General features: G+C 30.1%; 1 protein-coding gene across 1 annotated transcript; it reads right to left on the bottom strand.

Moving 5' to 3' along the window:
- Positions 1 to 3419: 3419 nt before the first annotated feature.
- Positions 3420 to 16738, bottom strand: csrp2 (cysteine and glycine-rich protein 2). Its single transcript, XM_073838097.1, has 6 exons — positions 16716 to 16738; positions 14244 to 14364; positions 11975 to 12143; positions 9039 to 9168; positions 5871 to 5964; positions 3420 to 3526 (listed from the first exon to the last, which is right to left on the bottom strand). The coding sequence occupies exons 2-6, from the start codon at positions 14353 to 14355 to the stop codon at positions 3450 to 3452; spliced, it is 582 nt and encodes a 193-aa protein (XP_073694198.1). The 5' UTR covers positions 14356 to 14364; positions 16716 to 16738; the 3' UTR covers positions 3420 to 3449.
- Between the last annotated feature and the right edge of the window lie 1275 nt (positions 16739 to 18013).

Genomic DNA, 18013 nt, shown 5'->3' with positions numbered 1-18013 from the left:
TTATATATAACTTAAATTATAAAAGAAAAAATATATATTTATTATATAATTATTTAATTTTATATATGAAATTAAATAATTATAAAAAAATATTTTATAATTATTTAGTTAAATTATTTAAAATATATATATATGAAATTAAATAGTTATAATTATTTCCTTTTATATATATTAAATAATTTACAATATATTTAAGTTTTTATAATTATTTAATTATATATATGTAATTAAATAATTATAAAATACACACATATATATATATATTATTATTTTTTTTTTTTTAAGGTCTAAATGTGACCTCGGCACATTCTTGACGCGTTTCTGAGATTAATCCAGGTGCCCTCTGAATTTACAAGAAATAACACGCTCGTATGTGAACCTCTATATTTATTATGTATGTGTAGTTTTAGAAAGCGTATACATTTAAAAATGGAAATGCTGTTGAAAAGCCATTAAGTGGACCCGATAGCTGTATGAACTTAAAGGAAGCTGCCGTTCAACACGCCAGAGAGGCTCCTACCGTCTTTGACATTTTTTTTTGGTTTGTTTGTTGTTGTTTTTTTGTGGCAGCGGCATTATTGGTCTGCCCACAATGCACTGACCTTTTTTGGTTTCGTTCGCCGTTACTGAAGAAACAAGCTGGCTTCCCCAGCGCCGCCGAGGGATCTTCATGTTTACGTAAGAAGAGGAAGCTCCTCCCCCTTTTTTGCTCTCCTCCGTTTCCTCTTCCTGCCGGTGTGGCGGATGACAGGATGAACTGATGTAAAGAATGTGCATCTGTACATAAACGATGAACTAGATCATTATTCTGTGAGTGACTTTCGTTGGTTCGTTTTTTTATTTTGGTCCGTGTTAGTTGAAGCTGCTCCTGATTTTTTTTATCTTACCAAAAAGCGAAAACGACGACAAAAAAAACGAAAAAAAAAAAAAAATCCCACTATTATCCAAGTGTATGACTGTAGCTTTTAGTGGCGTCTGGCACTGCTGTGTATAGACCTTTGACCTTGCAAGTCTCCACTGCATGTGTAAAGCCTGGACATAGTGATCACCCTTTCATCCGAAAGACGCCCCATCTGTAAATAGTGAATGTTCAGTATTTGCCACCGGGTTTTTTATTTTCAATTCTTTTGTTTTTACATTTAAAACCTGATGTGTGTATCGTTCTTGCGTGTCCCTCATCGCTCCGCGGCCGATCGGAGCCCCGCAGATGTATTCTATCTGAATGTCCCGTTCTCGTTGATTAATATTCAGCCTAAGGGTTTCTTTTGTATGTTTGATTGCTGGGTTTGTTGTACCACTGGATGTACAAACTGTAAATGCCAGAGAAGTAGACGCGAGCGAGGTGAACGCGGTCGGCGGTTAGGCATTCATTCGAACACGTGACACTGTTTTTAGAGAATATATTCACTCTGTTGTTCCTCTGCCTTTTACGGTTTGGCCGGCTGTTTTCCCACCATGTGAAAAGCACATGCTCATCTCCAGTGCCTCAGCTGAGATCAGGACGTCACCCTACTCTGCTTCAGATGTAACTTATTGGGCATGGTTCAATTTTAATGGCTTTATTAATAAAACATTTGAAGGTGAAAAGCCTGTGAGTTAATTTTCAATGTCACTACAGAAGCAAAGTGCACTGAAACAATTGTTTATTTTACATTCAACATATATATATGTAGACTTGCTACTCTATGAACCATTAACAACAGTAAAATGTGAAAGAATATTTTGCATAAAGAAAATTAACCTTATTCTTTTAGCGCCATTGTGACATTTTCCCAGATTCTCCTAAAATATTATTTTTTTTTATGCTTTTACCTAATGGTAATTAATATTGTGCTTATTTGCAATGAAAATGTAACACTTAATGGTCCTCTTAAAACAGTTTACACTCTGTAAAGGGTTGAAAAACATTTTGCATCAAGAAAATTAACTCCCAGGACAATCTTTTTGTTTTTGAAAATGAAATAAAAAAGGATTGGGACATTCTCCTAAACTCTCATTACTGTAAATGCAGTAGTCTTTTTTTCTTTCTTTCTTTTTTTTTTTTTTTTTTCAAAAAATAAAATTTATATTAAATATATTTAATATTTTTTTCAATTTTAATAAAAAAAAAATGTATAAAAAAATAAAATAAGCTATATTTAATATAAATAATTTATAAATCAATTATTTACATTTTTGGTAATGAGAATTTGGGGGTGGGGGGGGAGTGTGCCTAATTGCAATGCAAATATATAACTTGATGGTCCTATAAAAATTAACACTCTATAAAGAGTTAAATATTTTGCATAAAGAAAAAACATACATTAATGGATTGGGACATTTTCCTAAAATCTCATTACTGTAAATGCAGTAGCTTTTTTTTGTTTGTTGTTGTTTTGTTTGTTTGTTTTTTTTCATAAAAATATATATATATTAAATATTTAATATTTTTTTCCATTTTTTGTTTTTATTATTTAAAAAAAAAAAAAAAATATATATATATATATATATATATAATATATATATATATATATATATATATATATAAATTATTTATAATTATGATAATGAGAATTTGGGGGGAAATTTTACCTAATGGTAATTAATATTGTGCCTATTTGCAATGAAAATATAACACTTAATGGTCCTCTAAAAACAATTGACACTCTGTAAAGTGTTAAAAAAATATTTTGCATAAAAAAAAAAAAGGATTGGGACATTTTCTTATATTCTCATTCCTGTAATGCAGTAGTTATTTTGTTGTTTTACTAAAAATACAAATTTATATTAAATATATTTAAAATAAATTTAAAAATAAATTATTTACATTTATGGTAATGAGAATTTGGGGAGAAATGTGCCTAAATGCAATGAAAAAATATTTTGCATAAAGAAAATGAACAATTTTTTTAGGACCATTTCATGTTTAGAGAAATTGGGGCATTCTTAAATTCTCATTACTGTAATGCAGTAGTTGTTTTACAAAAAAAATATAACATTATATAAAATAATTGTATATTAAATATTACATTATTTAATATAAATCATTTAAAAAGCAATGATCTGCATTTGTGGTAATAATAGATTAGGGAGAAATGTGAAACTCTTAATGGTTCTCAATGAACGACTAACACTCTGTAATTGATGTAAATGGTGAAAAAAAAAATATTTAGCATAAAGAAAAATCAACCAACCTTGAAAACTGGATTGTGACATTTTCCCAAATCCACAATAATTTATTGCATTAGAGAAAAAAATGGTAATGATAATGATAAAATAATTTAAATTAAATATTTTATATTATTGAGTACTTTAAAAAAAAAATCAGAACTGGAGAGGAAATGTGCTTTATTCTCATGAAAGTATAAAACTTAATGGTCCATTTCTTTATGCAAAATAATCATCTTCTTTTGAAATTACTGACACCCTTGTGTTATAATATAGTAAAGAAACATACAAAGTCCTGACTATCATTGAGCGTGAACCAGAGCTCCTGCTCCCTGACCGTATCCGAATCCTTTGGGTCCGAAGTTCTTTGCATAACATGCTGAAAAACAAAAACAAAAAAGAAAATAAGCACAAATGAAGTGAATTAGTAAACAAGCTTTCAATGTGATTGCTCAAAGAGGTCAGAAAGTTCAGATGTTGCGTCATCACAACAGATTAAACGTTAACTCTTGATCGTAATTCAGGAGTTTCGGGTTAATCTAGTTATTCAGCTTTTGTTTTTGATGTTGCTCACTGTTATCTGAGAAACATGTATATAACAAACAAACACGGGGATCAAATTTGCTATGCATCTTTGTTTAAGATGATTTTAAGCTGAAACTGTGATTTTTGGTGATTTCATACAATGCAAGTCAATGGCTACTGGCACTTTGACAGTCAAAAAAAGCACATACAGCCAACATAAAATGAATACCCATGGCTCCTGATGATATATTGAAGTCTTAAGAAGCAAAACAATCAGTCTGTGCAAAAAAACTCAACATTATTACCTATAATCCAGAGCCTCAGGCGAACAGGGAAATTTGATTCTTTTTTTCCCTGAAATGGTTCATTTGAACAGTTGGTTTTAATGAACTGATTCAGTTCACCTGTTCATTTGCATAATCACACAATGATGTAAAGTTACACAATTATATGATTAAAGCACCTAGTTATGATGTGAAACATATACGCATATAAAGTGAATCAGAGTCGTTTCGAATCATTTCGTCAATTTAGTGACTCTCGAGCGCTGAATGAATCATTCATCATAGGATCAGATACAGCGATATTTTGACTCATTTCAAGTCTGAGTGACTGTCAGGTGTCTGAAAGTGATTTTTGATCGAGTAACTTGTAGATCTGTGTTGGTTTGAACCATGAACTGTTTCAGATGATTCAGTCTGATTTAATGAACCGATTCAACTTGTTCACCAAAATGAATCGGTTCAAAAGAATGATTCATTTGTAAAACGGACATCACTCTGGACCGTTTTCCTGAGGCTGTGGGTTACAGCTAATAATGTTGTAAATAATGTTGAGTTTCTTGCACAGACTGATCGTTTCGCTTCATAAGACCTCAATATATCATCAGGAGCCATGGGTATTAATTTTGTGCTTTCTGTATGTGCCTTTTTGACTCTCATTGTGCTGGTAGCCATTGACTTGCATTGTATGAATCACCAAGGACCAAGCTGTAAGCTAAATCTATTCTTTACTGTTCCTCTGATTAAAAAAGTCACCTACATTCATGGTTAGTTCGAATCTGATGAACTGATTCAATTAGTTCAAAAGAATCAGTTCAAAAGAATGATTCAATTGTGAACCAGACATCACTCAGGACCATTTGTCTGAGACTCTGGGTTACAGCTAATAATGTTGAGTGTCTTGCACAGACTGATTGTTTTGCTTCATAAGATCTCAATATCATCAGAAGCCATGGGTATTCATTTTGTGTTTTCTGTATGTACTTTTTTTGACTCTCAAAGTGAAGGTAGCCATTTACTTGCATTGTATGAATCACCAAGAACCACGCCTTAAACTAAATCTATTCTTTACTGTTCATCTGACAAAAAAAAAAAAAAAGAAAGTCACCTACACTCATGGTTCAGTTTGAATCTGATGAACTGATTCAATTAGTTCTTTAAAAAGAATCAGTTCAAAAGAATGATTCATTCATGAACCAGACACCATTGAGGAGCATTTGTCTGAGGCTGTGGGTTACAGCTAATAATGTTGTAAATAATGTTGAGTTTCTTGCACAGACTGATTTTTTCGCTTCATAAGACCTCAATATATCATCAGGAGCCATGGGTATTAATTTTGTGTTTTCTGTATATGCTTTTTTGACTCTCAAAGTGACGGTAGCCATTGACTTGCATTGTATGAATCACCAAGGACCACGGTTTGGGCTAAATATACTCTTCACTGTTCCTCTGAGGAAAAAAAAAAAGTCACCTACATTTATGGTTCAGTTCGAATCTGATGAACTGATTCAATTAGTTCAAAAGAATCAGTTCAAAAGAATGATTCATTCATGAACCAGACACCATTGAGGAGCATTTGTCTGAGGCTGTGGGTTACAGGTAATAATGTTGTAAATAATGTTGAGTTTCTTGCACAGACTGATCGTTTTGCTACATAAGACCTCAATATATCATTAGGAGCCATGGGTATTCATTTTGTGTTTTCTGTATATGCTTTTTTGACTCTCAAAGTGACGGTAGCCATTGACTTGCATTGTATGAATCACCAAGGTTTCAGCCAAAAGTCTTCTCTACTGGCCTGAGGGTGATTGAATTAACTGCAAATTTTAATTTTTTTGGGTGAACTGTCTCTTTAAATGTTGTTTATTACCACTGACCATTTAGACTAGGAGTGTTAAACTCTTAAGTAAATCTGACCTTTGCAGTAGATTTCTCCATCTTTCTCCGTCTGAGTAGTCGACTCCAGACTTTTCCCACATTTGGCACAGCGAAAGCAGTTCTTATGCCACGGCTGGAAGACAAACACAAGAAAACCATGCCGTCGTGAAGCTCAGATAATGAAAAGATAAGTGTAACCAACTGACATCAAGTGCTTATGACTTCCTGGTGATTAAACTGCGAAAGACAAAAAGTGGACCAAATGCTTCATAGTCGGATCTGCTGAAGAGGTTTTTTGGCAGTGGATCTGTACAAGCATCTGCAAACCCTCATGAAGACATAAAGAAAACGTCAATGGAGTTGCTGTAAACTTGAGGTGAACCCGGTGACGTCTGTGGAAATGTGTGTTAAAACTTTTGAACCCAGTGACTCAAGAGTGAATAATACAGGTGATGTAATGGTCTGTGTGTGAGATTGCAACTGAATGAGAAATTATGATCCGCATCTGATCAGTTATGCATAACACACATTATGTAATAATATACTTATTAGTGCAATATATATCAGGGTTATTATCATTAACCAAAATCATTTTTAAAAATCCATACAAATAGAGAGAGAGAAAGAGGGAGAGAGAAATAAAAAAGTATTATTTATTTTAATTTACTATATTTATTTACATTTTATGCATTTAACTACAGAGAGCGAGGGAGAGGGAAATAAAATGTATTTATTTTAATTAATTACATTTATTTACATTTTATGTTTTAAACTAGAAAGAGTGAGGGAGAGAGAAATTATTTTAATTTACTATATTTAAATCTTATGTATTTAACTAGAGACAGCGAGACATTTATTTATTTTAATATATTTATTTGAACAATGTATTTAACTAGAGAGAGAGACAGAGCGTGAGAGAAATTTATTATTTATTTTAATTTACTATTTACATTTTATGCATTTAACTACAGAGAGCGAGGGAGACATAAATAAAATGTATTTATTTTAATTTATTATATTTATTTACATTTTATGTATTTAACTAGAAAGAGCGAGGGAGAGAGAAATTAATTGTTTTAATTTACTATATTTAAATCTTATGTGTTTAACTAGAGAGCGAGAGATTTATTTATTTTAATTTGATGTATTTAACTAGAGGGAGAGAGAGAGTGTGAGAGATGTATTAATTATTTTAATTTACTATATTTAAATTTGATGTATTTAACTAGAGAGAGTGAGAAATTTATTTATTTTAAATGTAATATATTTATTTGAATTTTATGTATTTAACTAGAGAGAGCGAGGGAGAAATAAATAAAATGTATTTATTTTAATTTATTATATTTATTTACATTTTATGCATTTAACTACAGAGAGCGAGGGAGAAATAAATAAAATGTATTTATTTTAATTTATTATATTTATTTACATTTTATGCATTTAACTACAGAGAGTGAGGGAGAAATAAATAAAATGTATTTATTTTAATTTATTATATTTATTTACATTTTATGCATTTAACTACAGAGAGCGAGGGAGAAATAAATAAAATGTATTTATTTTAATTTATTATATTTATTTACATTTTATGTATTTAACTAGAAAGAGTGAGGGAGAGAGAAATTAATTATTTTAATTTACTATATTTAAATCTTATGTATTTAACTAGAGAGAGAGAGACAGAGAGCGTGAGAGAAATTTACTATTTATTTTAATTTACTATATTTATTTACAATTAATGTATTTAAGTAGAAATAGTGAGGGAAATAAATTTATTTATTTTAATTTACTATATTTATTTACATTTTATGCATTTAACTAGAGAGTGAGACATTTATTTATTTTAATTTACTATATTTATTTACATCTTATGTATTTAAGAAAGGGTGAGAGAGAATTTTTTAAATTTAAATTAACAACATTTATTTACATTTTATGCATTTAAGTAGAAAGAGCAAAGGAGAGAGAAACGTATTATTTATTTTAATTTACTATATTTAAATTTCATGCATTTAACTAGAGAGAGCAAGGGAGAAAGAATTTATTATTTTAATTTTTATTTATTTTAATTTTAATGTGTTTAACTAAAGAGAGCGAGGGAGAGAGAAATAAAATGTATTAATTTTATTTTACTATATTTAAATTTTATGTATTTAACTAGAAAAGGCTAGGGAGATAAATGTATTTATTTTAATTTACTATATTTATTATTATTATTATACTATACTATATAAATTTACTATATTAAATTTTATGTATTTAGAGAGAAAGAGAGAAATATTTATTTATTGTTAATTATTTTTAGTTTTTGTTGTTGTTTTTTAGTTATTTTAATACTAATAGTTAAAAGCTCATCTAATCAAAAATGAGAAATATTTCCTTGGCAAGAAGCGGAAATGAATCTGATCAGTTAGACATAACACACATTTAATAATATTATATTTATTTGTTGAATATATATATATATCAGGGTTATATATAGGGTTATATATAACAGGGAAACCAATTTGTTTTTAAATCATTACTTAAATACACATAACACATAAATAGAAATTTAATCAGATTTATAAAATGTAAAAATGTAAAAATTTATAGAATAACAATATATATTAATTCATAATTGCTTTATATTTTTTATTATATTTATTTACATTTACCCAAATCAAAATGTTATCAATTTTAGATTTCACTTCTGCATTAGAGAGATTTGTCTATATAGTTTATTTATTTGTATTTATTAGTAATTAAGTTTTTTTTTAATAATGTTTTTATTGTTTTAGTTATCAATAATACCTCTGATAAATTACAGATAAATGTTAAAATAATATATTATAAATTTTATTACATATACTATATTTTTACCAAAAACTGGGAGTGATGATATAGCTACATTATTTTTAAAGCATTTTAATTAAGTTAGGGTTTGTTTTTTGTTTTTTTAATTACATTAGATCAATTATATTGAATCCCTGTCCCCATGCTTAAAATAAAACACTGATCTATATCAACAAATATCAAGAAACCTTAATAAACATGTTTCTTAATTCACTAAATATTTGAGATAATTTCTTCGAGTGTCAGTGTGAATGGAAACTGTTTGCTCTTATTGCTGTAGCAATGTACTACATTAACATTAAGTGCATAAAGAAAGTAAACACTGTTGACTGTTGTGTTTAATGTCCAATTGTTGCCCTCGAATCGTCTCACCTTCCCAGCGCTCATCACTTTCTCTGCGGCGTACACAGACTCTCCACAGCGAGCGCACTTCTCCGAGCCGCCGAACTTCTGTGCGAACTTGGACGGGTTTGGGTTGGTGGTGGGTCGGTGAGTTTGTGTTCTGGTGGGAGACAGAGAGGTCAGATGCTGTTTTCTGGAGCGCAGCCTAACGAGGGGCCCTCAATGAGCCGCTTTGTGTCGGGTCGGTATGAAGAGGGCGCCTGCGGTCTGTACAGGAGCTCTGCTTACATAATAGATTCTTTCATAACAATAATCACCTGACGGCAAGCAGGAACACACCAGAGCACGGATTTGCCTTCAGAACAAAGTGACTTCACAAAATCCTCTAGGAATCTTATAATAATACACTACTGCTGTGCAAACTTTGGAATAATTCAGATTTTCTGCTTTGCAAGGCTGCGTTTATTTGATCAGAAATACTGTAAAATTATGAAAAAATATTAAAAAATTTTTTTTTTTTTTTTTTTTTTTTTTTTAAAGATTTAATTTTGGCCTTTATTATAATAGGACTATGGAAGCCCGTTTCCGCCAGGTCAGAAAAAAGTCCATGCCTTAAAAAAAAGAAATTATGACTTACTTAAATCATAATTACGAGATAAAAAGTCGAAATTATGACTTACTATGTCGAAATTATGACTTTAAAAGTTATAATTATGAGATACAAAGTCGAAATTATGAGATAAAAAGTCGAAATTATGACATACTTAAGTCATAATTACGAGATAAAAAGTCGAAATTATGACTTACTATGTCGAAATTATGACTTGTGTGTACTGAACTTGGAGCTCCAAACTGTTTTAAACCAAGGTAATTCGTTGTGGAATGTCCCATTTATCATTAGAACACTCCTGGAAACGGAACTTCAAAGGCGTATGGCGAATCATCTGATTCAAAACGGAAGGCTTCAAGTGGTCATGTGATCAGTGTGTTTAAGTCATAATTTCGACTTTTTATCTCGTAATTATGACTTTGTATCTCATAATTATGACTTTTAAAGTCATAATTTCGACATATTCATAATTTCGACTTTTTATCTCGTAATTACGACTTAAGTAAGTCATAAATTCGACTTTTTATCTCATAATTTCGACTTTGTATCTCATAATTATGACTTTTAAAGTCATAATTTCGACTTTTTATCTCGTAATTACGACTTAAGTATGTCATAATTTTGACTTTTTAAGGCATGGATTTTTTTTCTGACCTGGCGGAAACAGGCTTCCATATAGGACAGGAAACAAAGTGGGAGAGAGATAGGGGGCAGGATCGGTAAAGGTCCTCGAGTCGGGATTCGAACACGGGACGCCCAGAGCGCAACAGCGCTATATGTCGGCGCGCTAACCACAGGGCTATCGGCGCCAATGAAATATTACGATTTAAAACAACAGATTTCTATGTGAATATATTTTAAAATGTAATTTATTTCTGTGAGCAAAGCTGAATTTTCAGCATCATTAATGCAGTCTTCAGTGTCACATGATCCTTTAGAAATCATTCTAATTGTTTGATTATTATTATTATCAGTGTTGAAAACAGTTGTGCTACTTCATTTTTTTGTGCAAACTGATACATTACTATTCAAAGGTTTGGGTTTAGTAAGATTAAAAAGGAAAAAAATAAGAAAATAATACTTTTATTTAGCAATGATGCATTATACTGATCAAAAGTGACAGTGAAGACACTTGAAATGTTATAAAGATGATGGTTTTCATAGTTTTGAACATTAATATTGATTAATGATTTCTGAAGGATCATGTGATACTGGAGACTGGTGCATCACAGGAATAAATCATTTTTTTAAATATATTCATAGAATAATATTTCTGAATTTTCTGTATTTTTGATCGTATAAAATGCAGCCCTGATGAGAAAAGGAAAAAAAATACAATAAAACAAACATCATGGCATGGCATTAGGTGAATTTGATCTGGACATATTGTCGTAAAATTAACATAAAATAATAAAATAAAATATAAAATACAAAATAAAAAATATTAAAAAATACAATAAAATAAACAATTATACAATAGAATAAAATAAATTTTGGAGGAAAAACATGGCATGTCCTTGGGCGAATTTGATCTGGACATATTATCGTAAGATTTACATAAAATAATAAAAAAATAAAATACAAAATAAAAAAAATACAATAAAATAAACAACTATACAATAAAATAAAATAAATTTGAAGGGAAAACATGCCATATCATTGGCCGAATTTGATCTGGACATATTTGCGTAAAATGTACATAAAATAATCAAATCAAATAAAAAATATTTAAGTAATAATAAAATAAATTTGAAGGGAAAACATGGCATGTCATTGGGCGAATTTGATCTGGACATATTTGCGTAAAATGTACATAAAATAATCAAATAAAATAAAATAAAAAATATTTAAAAAATGTAATAAAATAAGAAATTTGAAGGGAAAACATGGCATGTCACTGGACAAATTTGATCTGGACATATTCTCTAAAGATTTACATAAAATAATAAAAATAAAATAAAATCAGCATATTAGAACGATTTCTGAAGGATCATGTGACACTGAAGACTGCAGTAATGATGCTGAAAATTCAGCTTTGCATCACAGGAATAAATTATTTTTTAAAATATAAAATCACATAGAAAACAGACATTTAAAACTTAAATAATATTTCACAATTATTCCGTATTTTTGATCAAACAGATGCAGCCTTGATGAGAATAAAAGAACATTTTTTTCAAAAATTCATATTTATTCCAAACATTTGATAAACACATAAGCAATACATTATGTGCATACCATTCATTATTTCACACAGACTGCATTATAATATAGTTAGTGTATAATAAGTATATATAAGTAATATATATAGTGTATATCCACCATATGAACAACAATGAAAGATGCAAACACTTACTCTTCTGGTTTGATGCCCAATCTCTCTCCACGGTCCATATTGAGCGTTCCTGCTCCCTGACCGTAGCCGTATCCTTTTGGGCCGTACTTTTTACCGTAGCAGGACTTGCAGTAGATTTCCTGGTCATGAATAGCCAACGTAGTGCTGTCTAAACCTTTTCTACAGACCACTGGAAGAGAGAAAACACTTATTTTACACTTACTGTAGCAAATAAGTGCTGCTTTCCCATGCAAAACTCAGGTTTTAAATGAATTTTAATATGTTATGCATCAAGTATGCAAGTAGGAAGAATAATAATAGTCATGCCACCAATAATAATCATTTTAACCCCATGATTAGAGGCTAGAATGCATGTGTTTATCATGCATTTTGTCAGCTGATTTTGTCTTAGCATGGGACATTGTGATGGAGAAACAAACATGATTCAACAGCATGAAGGTTAACGCCCTTTACTATTCATTCAGCTGTGCAAAACATCCCTGAACTCCATCATTCTCGTTATGCATCCCGTAATAACGCTAGGTGACTGTCCACATTTGACCACCGAGATCCTGCAGAGTCCATTAAAAAGTTTAGTCATAGAGGAAATGCGGTGAAAACACAGACAGAGAGACAGATGGCTTTCAGCGCTCATTAACTCATCATCGTCTCGTTGCGAACAGAATGGCTTTTGTGGCCCACAGCAAATAAACACCGCTCATGTGGGCCGCATTGTTTTTGTCGATTTGGTAGCAAAGCACTAATGTGAAGCATGTGCATTCAGCCGTAGTGAGATCGCACAAAAACAGCTCAGAGTTTTTAATAAACGCAGCACTGGTGTTTGGACAGGTCACTGCAGGTCAAATGAAGTCAGAAAAATATAGCTGAATATTGAGGAATTTTAATTTTAATACCTCAATGTTGTGACAAAATCTGCCCAGTTTGTGTAACTTCAAATTCCAAAAAATAAATTTTCCCAAAAATATTTTGCCTTAAGAAAAGGCCATTTAAATGACTATAAGCACAGCATTTTTGCAACAGAATCATTTATAGAAATTTATATTCATTTTTATATTTTTAAAACCATCAAGTATATTGCTATTAATTTTTTTAATTATTATTATTTATTAATTTTTTGCAGTAATGTGAGTCACCCATAAAACTACTGGTTATTACAAATAAAATAAAATACAAACAAAAAAAATATAATAATCAATTATAAAAATAAATAAATAAATACATTTAAATAAATAATGCATAAATAAAGCAGCATATATATAATGCTTTTTATTTATATACATTTTTGTATTTTATATTGTTATAATTATTAAGTATACATCTGCGGATTTATTTATCGTTTATTTATAAAAAAAAAAAATTCAAGTAATGTGAACCACCATTGGAACTAATGGCCATTACAAACAATAAAATAAAATAAAATAAAATAAAATAAAATAAAATAAAATAATAAAGCAGCAATTATATAATCCTTTTTTATTTATGTGCATTTTTGTATTTTATAGTGTTATAACTATTAGCTATACATTTGCAGATTTATTTATTTATTTATTTGAATCACCATCGGAATTAATGGCCATTACAAATAAAATAAAATAATGCATAAATAAAGCAGCAATTATATTATATAATACTTTATATTTATATACATTTTGGTATTTTATATTGTTATAACCATTAAATATACAATTGCGGATTCATTTATTTATTTATTTATTTATTTATTTTCCCAAGTAATGTGAATCACCATCTGAACTAATAGCAAAATAAATAAAATAAAATAATGAATAAATAAAGCAGCATTTATATAATCCTTTATATTTATATATATATTTATATTTTAGATTATTATAACCATCAAGTATACATTTGCGGATTTGTTCATTTATTATTTATTTAATTATTTATTTTTTCCAAGTTATGTGAAGCACCATCAGAGCTAATGGCAAAATAAAATAAAATAAATACATAAATAAATAAAATAAAATATTTGCATATTTATACAATTAAATAAAACAAAATAAATTTGGAGGAAAAATATGCCATGCCATGCCATTATACGTGCTTAATTTTTTTTACTTTTCTGGACATATTATAAAATTTACATAAAATAAAAAATAAAATAAATATTTGGAGGGAAAACTTGCTCAACTGTCATGAAAATAAAGGCTCTGCTGCTTTCTTTTTTCCTTTGATTTTGGGGTCAAATTTGGCCTGGACATACCATCATGAGATTCACCTGAACAGTAAAGTGTTTGCATATTTGACTTACTGCAGAGGAAGCAGCACTTGTGAAAACTCCTCCCGTCACACTGGACCTCTTCAGCGTGGTACACCATCCCCCGGCAGGCGCCACATTTGTTTCCTCCACCCCAGTTTGGCATGATGAATAACTGTGAAGAGACTAAATAAAATTAACTGAGTAGCATGGCTTTAAAAGGAAACAAAGTTCAAAGGTCAACCTCAGGAAAATGTCCAGGTGTGCTGGATGTCTACAGGTGTGTTGTGAAGTGCTTCACCATTTATGACCACATACTGGGACTTTAAATGTCCATAAAAACCCACTTCACCCGTCTGGACTAATAAAGGCAAACTAGAGACGGTAAACACCCTGGAGATAGACGTCTGGAGACCCCAATATCAAAACACACAAGACCACCAGGAGCTACAAGACAATGGAGAGCCAAACAAACCCAATAAGTCTTTTGTTAAATGGACAATGTGTGGAAGTAAAAGGCAAAACAATCATGAATAAAACAGCAGTCAGACATTTCAAAGGGTCATTTCAATTTGCTCAGTTGTTCTAGTCAAATTAAAATGATATCAGAGCTCGCCAACATTCAATATTCAAATAAAATGGCTAAGCACTCATACAAGTCATCGCTTCAACTTTCCAGGAAAACGTGAGCTGTTCTCTATAAAATGACATCAGATTTCAGAATATAATTGAATGAAGCATGAAAAGTGATTACAGACTGAACACATGTCCAGACATGAGGGAGAACAATCAAGCATCTCAAAGCCTCAGAGTTTCCTCAAACTAATATAATTATTCATATGTGAATGCATGCGTGTGTCTTACATGGAGATATTCACTGTTAAAGACTACTAATATTTGTGTGCACCTCAGGACATTAGTAAAAGAGCCATAAATGCATGATAATACCAATGTTTTGAACATTAGCATCATGGAGAATTAATATTAGATTCTATAGAGGTCTGCAATACAACTTTTTTTGTAAGTGCATTGAATAGTTTAGGAAAATGAATTGCACCAATCATGCAAATTGCATATTTATCGATGAGGAACATTTGTTCCGCTTGCATGTTTATGTAACTTACATTTTAACTTCCAGGTAAATATTAAACAGGTAGGTACTAAATATAAACGCATTAAACGTAAATATTAAACATAAATATTAAATAAGCAAAAAATGTAAATATAGTAAATATTTATATAAATAAATATATATAAGGTTTTAAGGATTATTGTGTCAAATTTTAAGTTAATTTATTAATTTTAAATACTTGTAAACACTTTTACCCACTCTAAACTTGTTGATGTTTATCGTGTTTCCTAACTTTTAATCCAATTGTAATGAAAGATTTCACCAGAAGAATGACCCTGATTCAATAGAAAACGTATTTTGGGCTCAATAATTAATATTTTATGTACATTTTAACTCCCAGGTAAATATTAAACAGGTAGATACTGCATATAAACACATTTAATGTAAATATTAAAGACATAAATATTAAACAAGCCAAAAAAATAAGTAAATATAAAGCAGTGCTTCTTTTATGAGGTTCACAACTAAGTATCACAACTAATTAATTCATTCATTTTAAATACTTTTAAACAGTTTTAAACACTCTAAACAAATTTCTTATTGATGTGTATTGTGTTTCCTAATTTTTAATCCAACTGTACTGAAAGTTATCACCAGAAGAATGACCTCAATTCAATATAATACGCATTTTGGGCTCAATAATTAAAAGTTTATGTACGTTTTAAGTCCCAGGTAAATAATAAACAGGTAGGTACTAAATATATACACTTTTAATCCAACTGTAAAGAAAGACATGACCTCGATTCAATATAAAACGCATTTTGAGCTCAATAATTACAATTTTCTGCACATTTAAACTGCCAGGTAAATTTTAAATGGGTAGATAAATAATACATATAAACACATTAAACGTAGATATTAAACAAACATAAACAAAAACACTTTCACCCACTCTAAGCTATCTTCTTATTAATGTTTAGCGTTTTTCCTAGCTTTTAATTCAACTGCAAAGAAAATACGTCACCCGAAGAATGACCTCGATTCAATATAAAACGCATTTTGGGCTCAATAATTCAAATTTTATATACGTTTTAACTCCCAGGTAGGCTAAATATTAAACAGTTAGATACTACATAAAACACATTAAGTACTACTGCTTATTGTATGAGGTTTTGAGGTTTATTGTGTCAATTATAAGTATTGCGACAAATGAATTTATTCATTTTAAGTACTTTTAAACACATTTACGCACTCGAAACGAACTTCTTGTTAATGTTTAGCAGAGTTTCCTAACTTTTAATCCAAATTTTGAGAATTAGATCACCAGAAGAATGACCTCGATTCAATATAAAACGCATTTTGTGCTCAATAATTAAAATAAAGCTTCTCATACAGACACTCTGTCTCTTTAACACGCGGTTCTAGAGCCTACGATGCTGTTTAAACGCTCCTACCTGAGTTCTCACGTGTTTTCCAACAGATTCCCAGACTGCTCCAGTGTGTGCGAAGACTTCAGCAAACAGGGTGGAATGTCATCACGAAATTATAGAGGAAGAAAGGAGGAGTGTTTTAAACACACACACACACACACACACACACACACACACACACACACACACACACACACACACACACACACACACACACACACAAACCTGCCCTCACCCTGATGACGGCACCATTACACAAATACAGCGTGTTACTTTACGTACTTGACGTACATTATTAGTGTGCTGAGTCAAGAATTTATGCTTCACTTAAACTTTTAAAAACTTAAAAATATACTCTACCGTTCAAAAGTTTGGGGTCAGTAAGACTTGTAATAGTCTTTAAAGACTTTATGCTCATTAAGGCTGCATTTAAAATACAGAAGAAAAAAAAAAACAGTAATATTGCAAAATGTTTTTACAATATAAAATAATGTTTTTTTTTTTATTATTTTAACATACTTTAAAATAGAATTTATTCCTGTGATGAAAAGCTGATTTTTTATCAGCTGTTACTCCAGTCTGTAGTGTCACATGATCCTTCAGAAATCATTCTAATATGCTGATTTATTATTAGAATGATCAATGTTGGATAATATCAACAGTTGTGCTGCCAAATATTTTTTGGAACCTGTGATTTTTTTTTTTCAGGATTCTTTCATAAATGACAAGTTTAAAAAGTACAGTGTTTATTCAAAATAAATAAAAGTATTAATTTCTTTTTAAAAAAAAACAATAAAAATGTACTGACCCCGAACTTTTGAACGGTAGTGTATATATTTATATGCATAAATGTACACAATGAGAATACTTACAGTCTAAGTTCTTTGTGCAGTGAAAGTATAAACACTCACTGAGATGCTCCACTGTTGAGTGTCTGTTTATCTTAAACCCTTTTAAAATGAGGCTTTGTTAGGTGTTTGTTACTCCCATATTGATTTATGCTGCCTGTTATGTGTTATCAGACTTGCCTGATAAGATTAATGATATTTTCTGTAATGCTTGCCATTCTAAATAGATGTGGTAAGCATCATTTTATCAAGAGAATCATTTTTGCCAAGAACGTGTTCTGATAGTGAACATCAAAAGTCATGCCATGTATGTATTTACACAGTTTTATATGACCAAAATTTGAGATGCTTGATTGTTCTCCCTCATGTCTGGACATGTGTTATAATATACAAATATACCCGTGCTACTTAAGACTTTTGTGATCCAGGCTCACATATAGACTATATGAATATATAAAAGATTATTTTTGTTTG

The sequence above is a fragment of the Garra rufa genome, chromosome 4 (genome assembly GCF_049309525.1).
Source record: "Garra rufa chromosome 4, GarRuf1.0, whole genome shotgun sequence".
NCBI classification, from domain to species: domain Eukaryota; kingdom Metazoa; phylum Chordata; class Actinopteri; order Cypriniformes; family Cyprinidae; genus Garra; species Garra rufa.
This window is presented reverse-complemented; position numbering and strand designations above follow the sequence as displayed.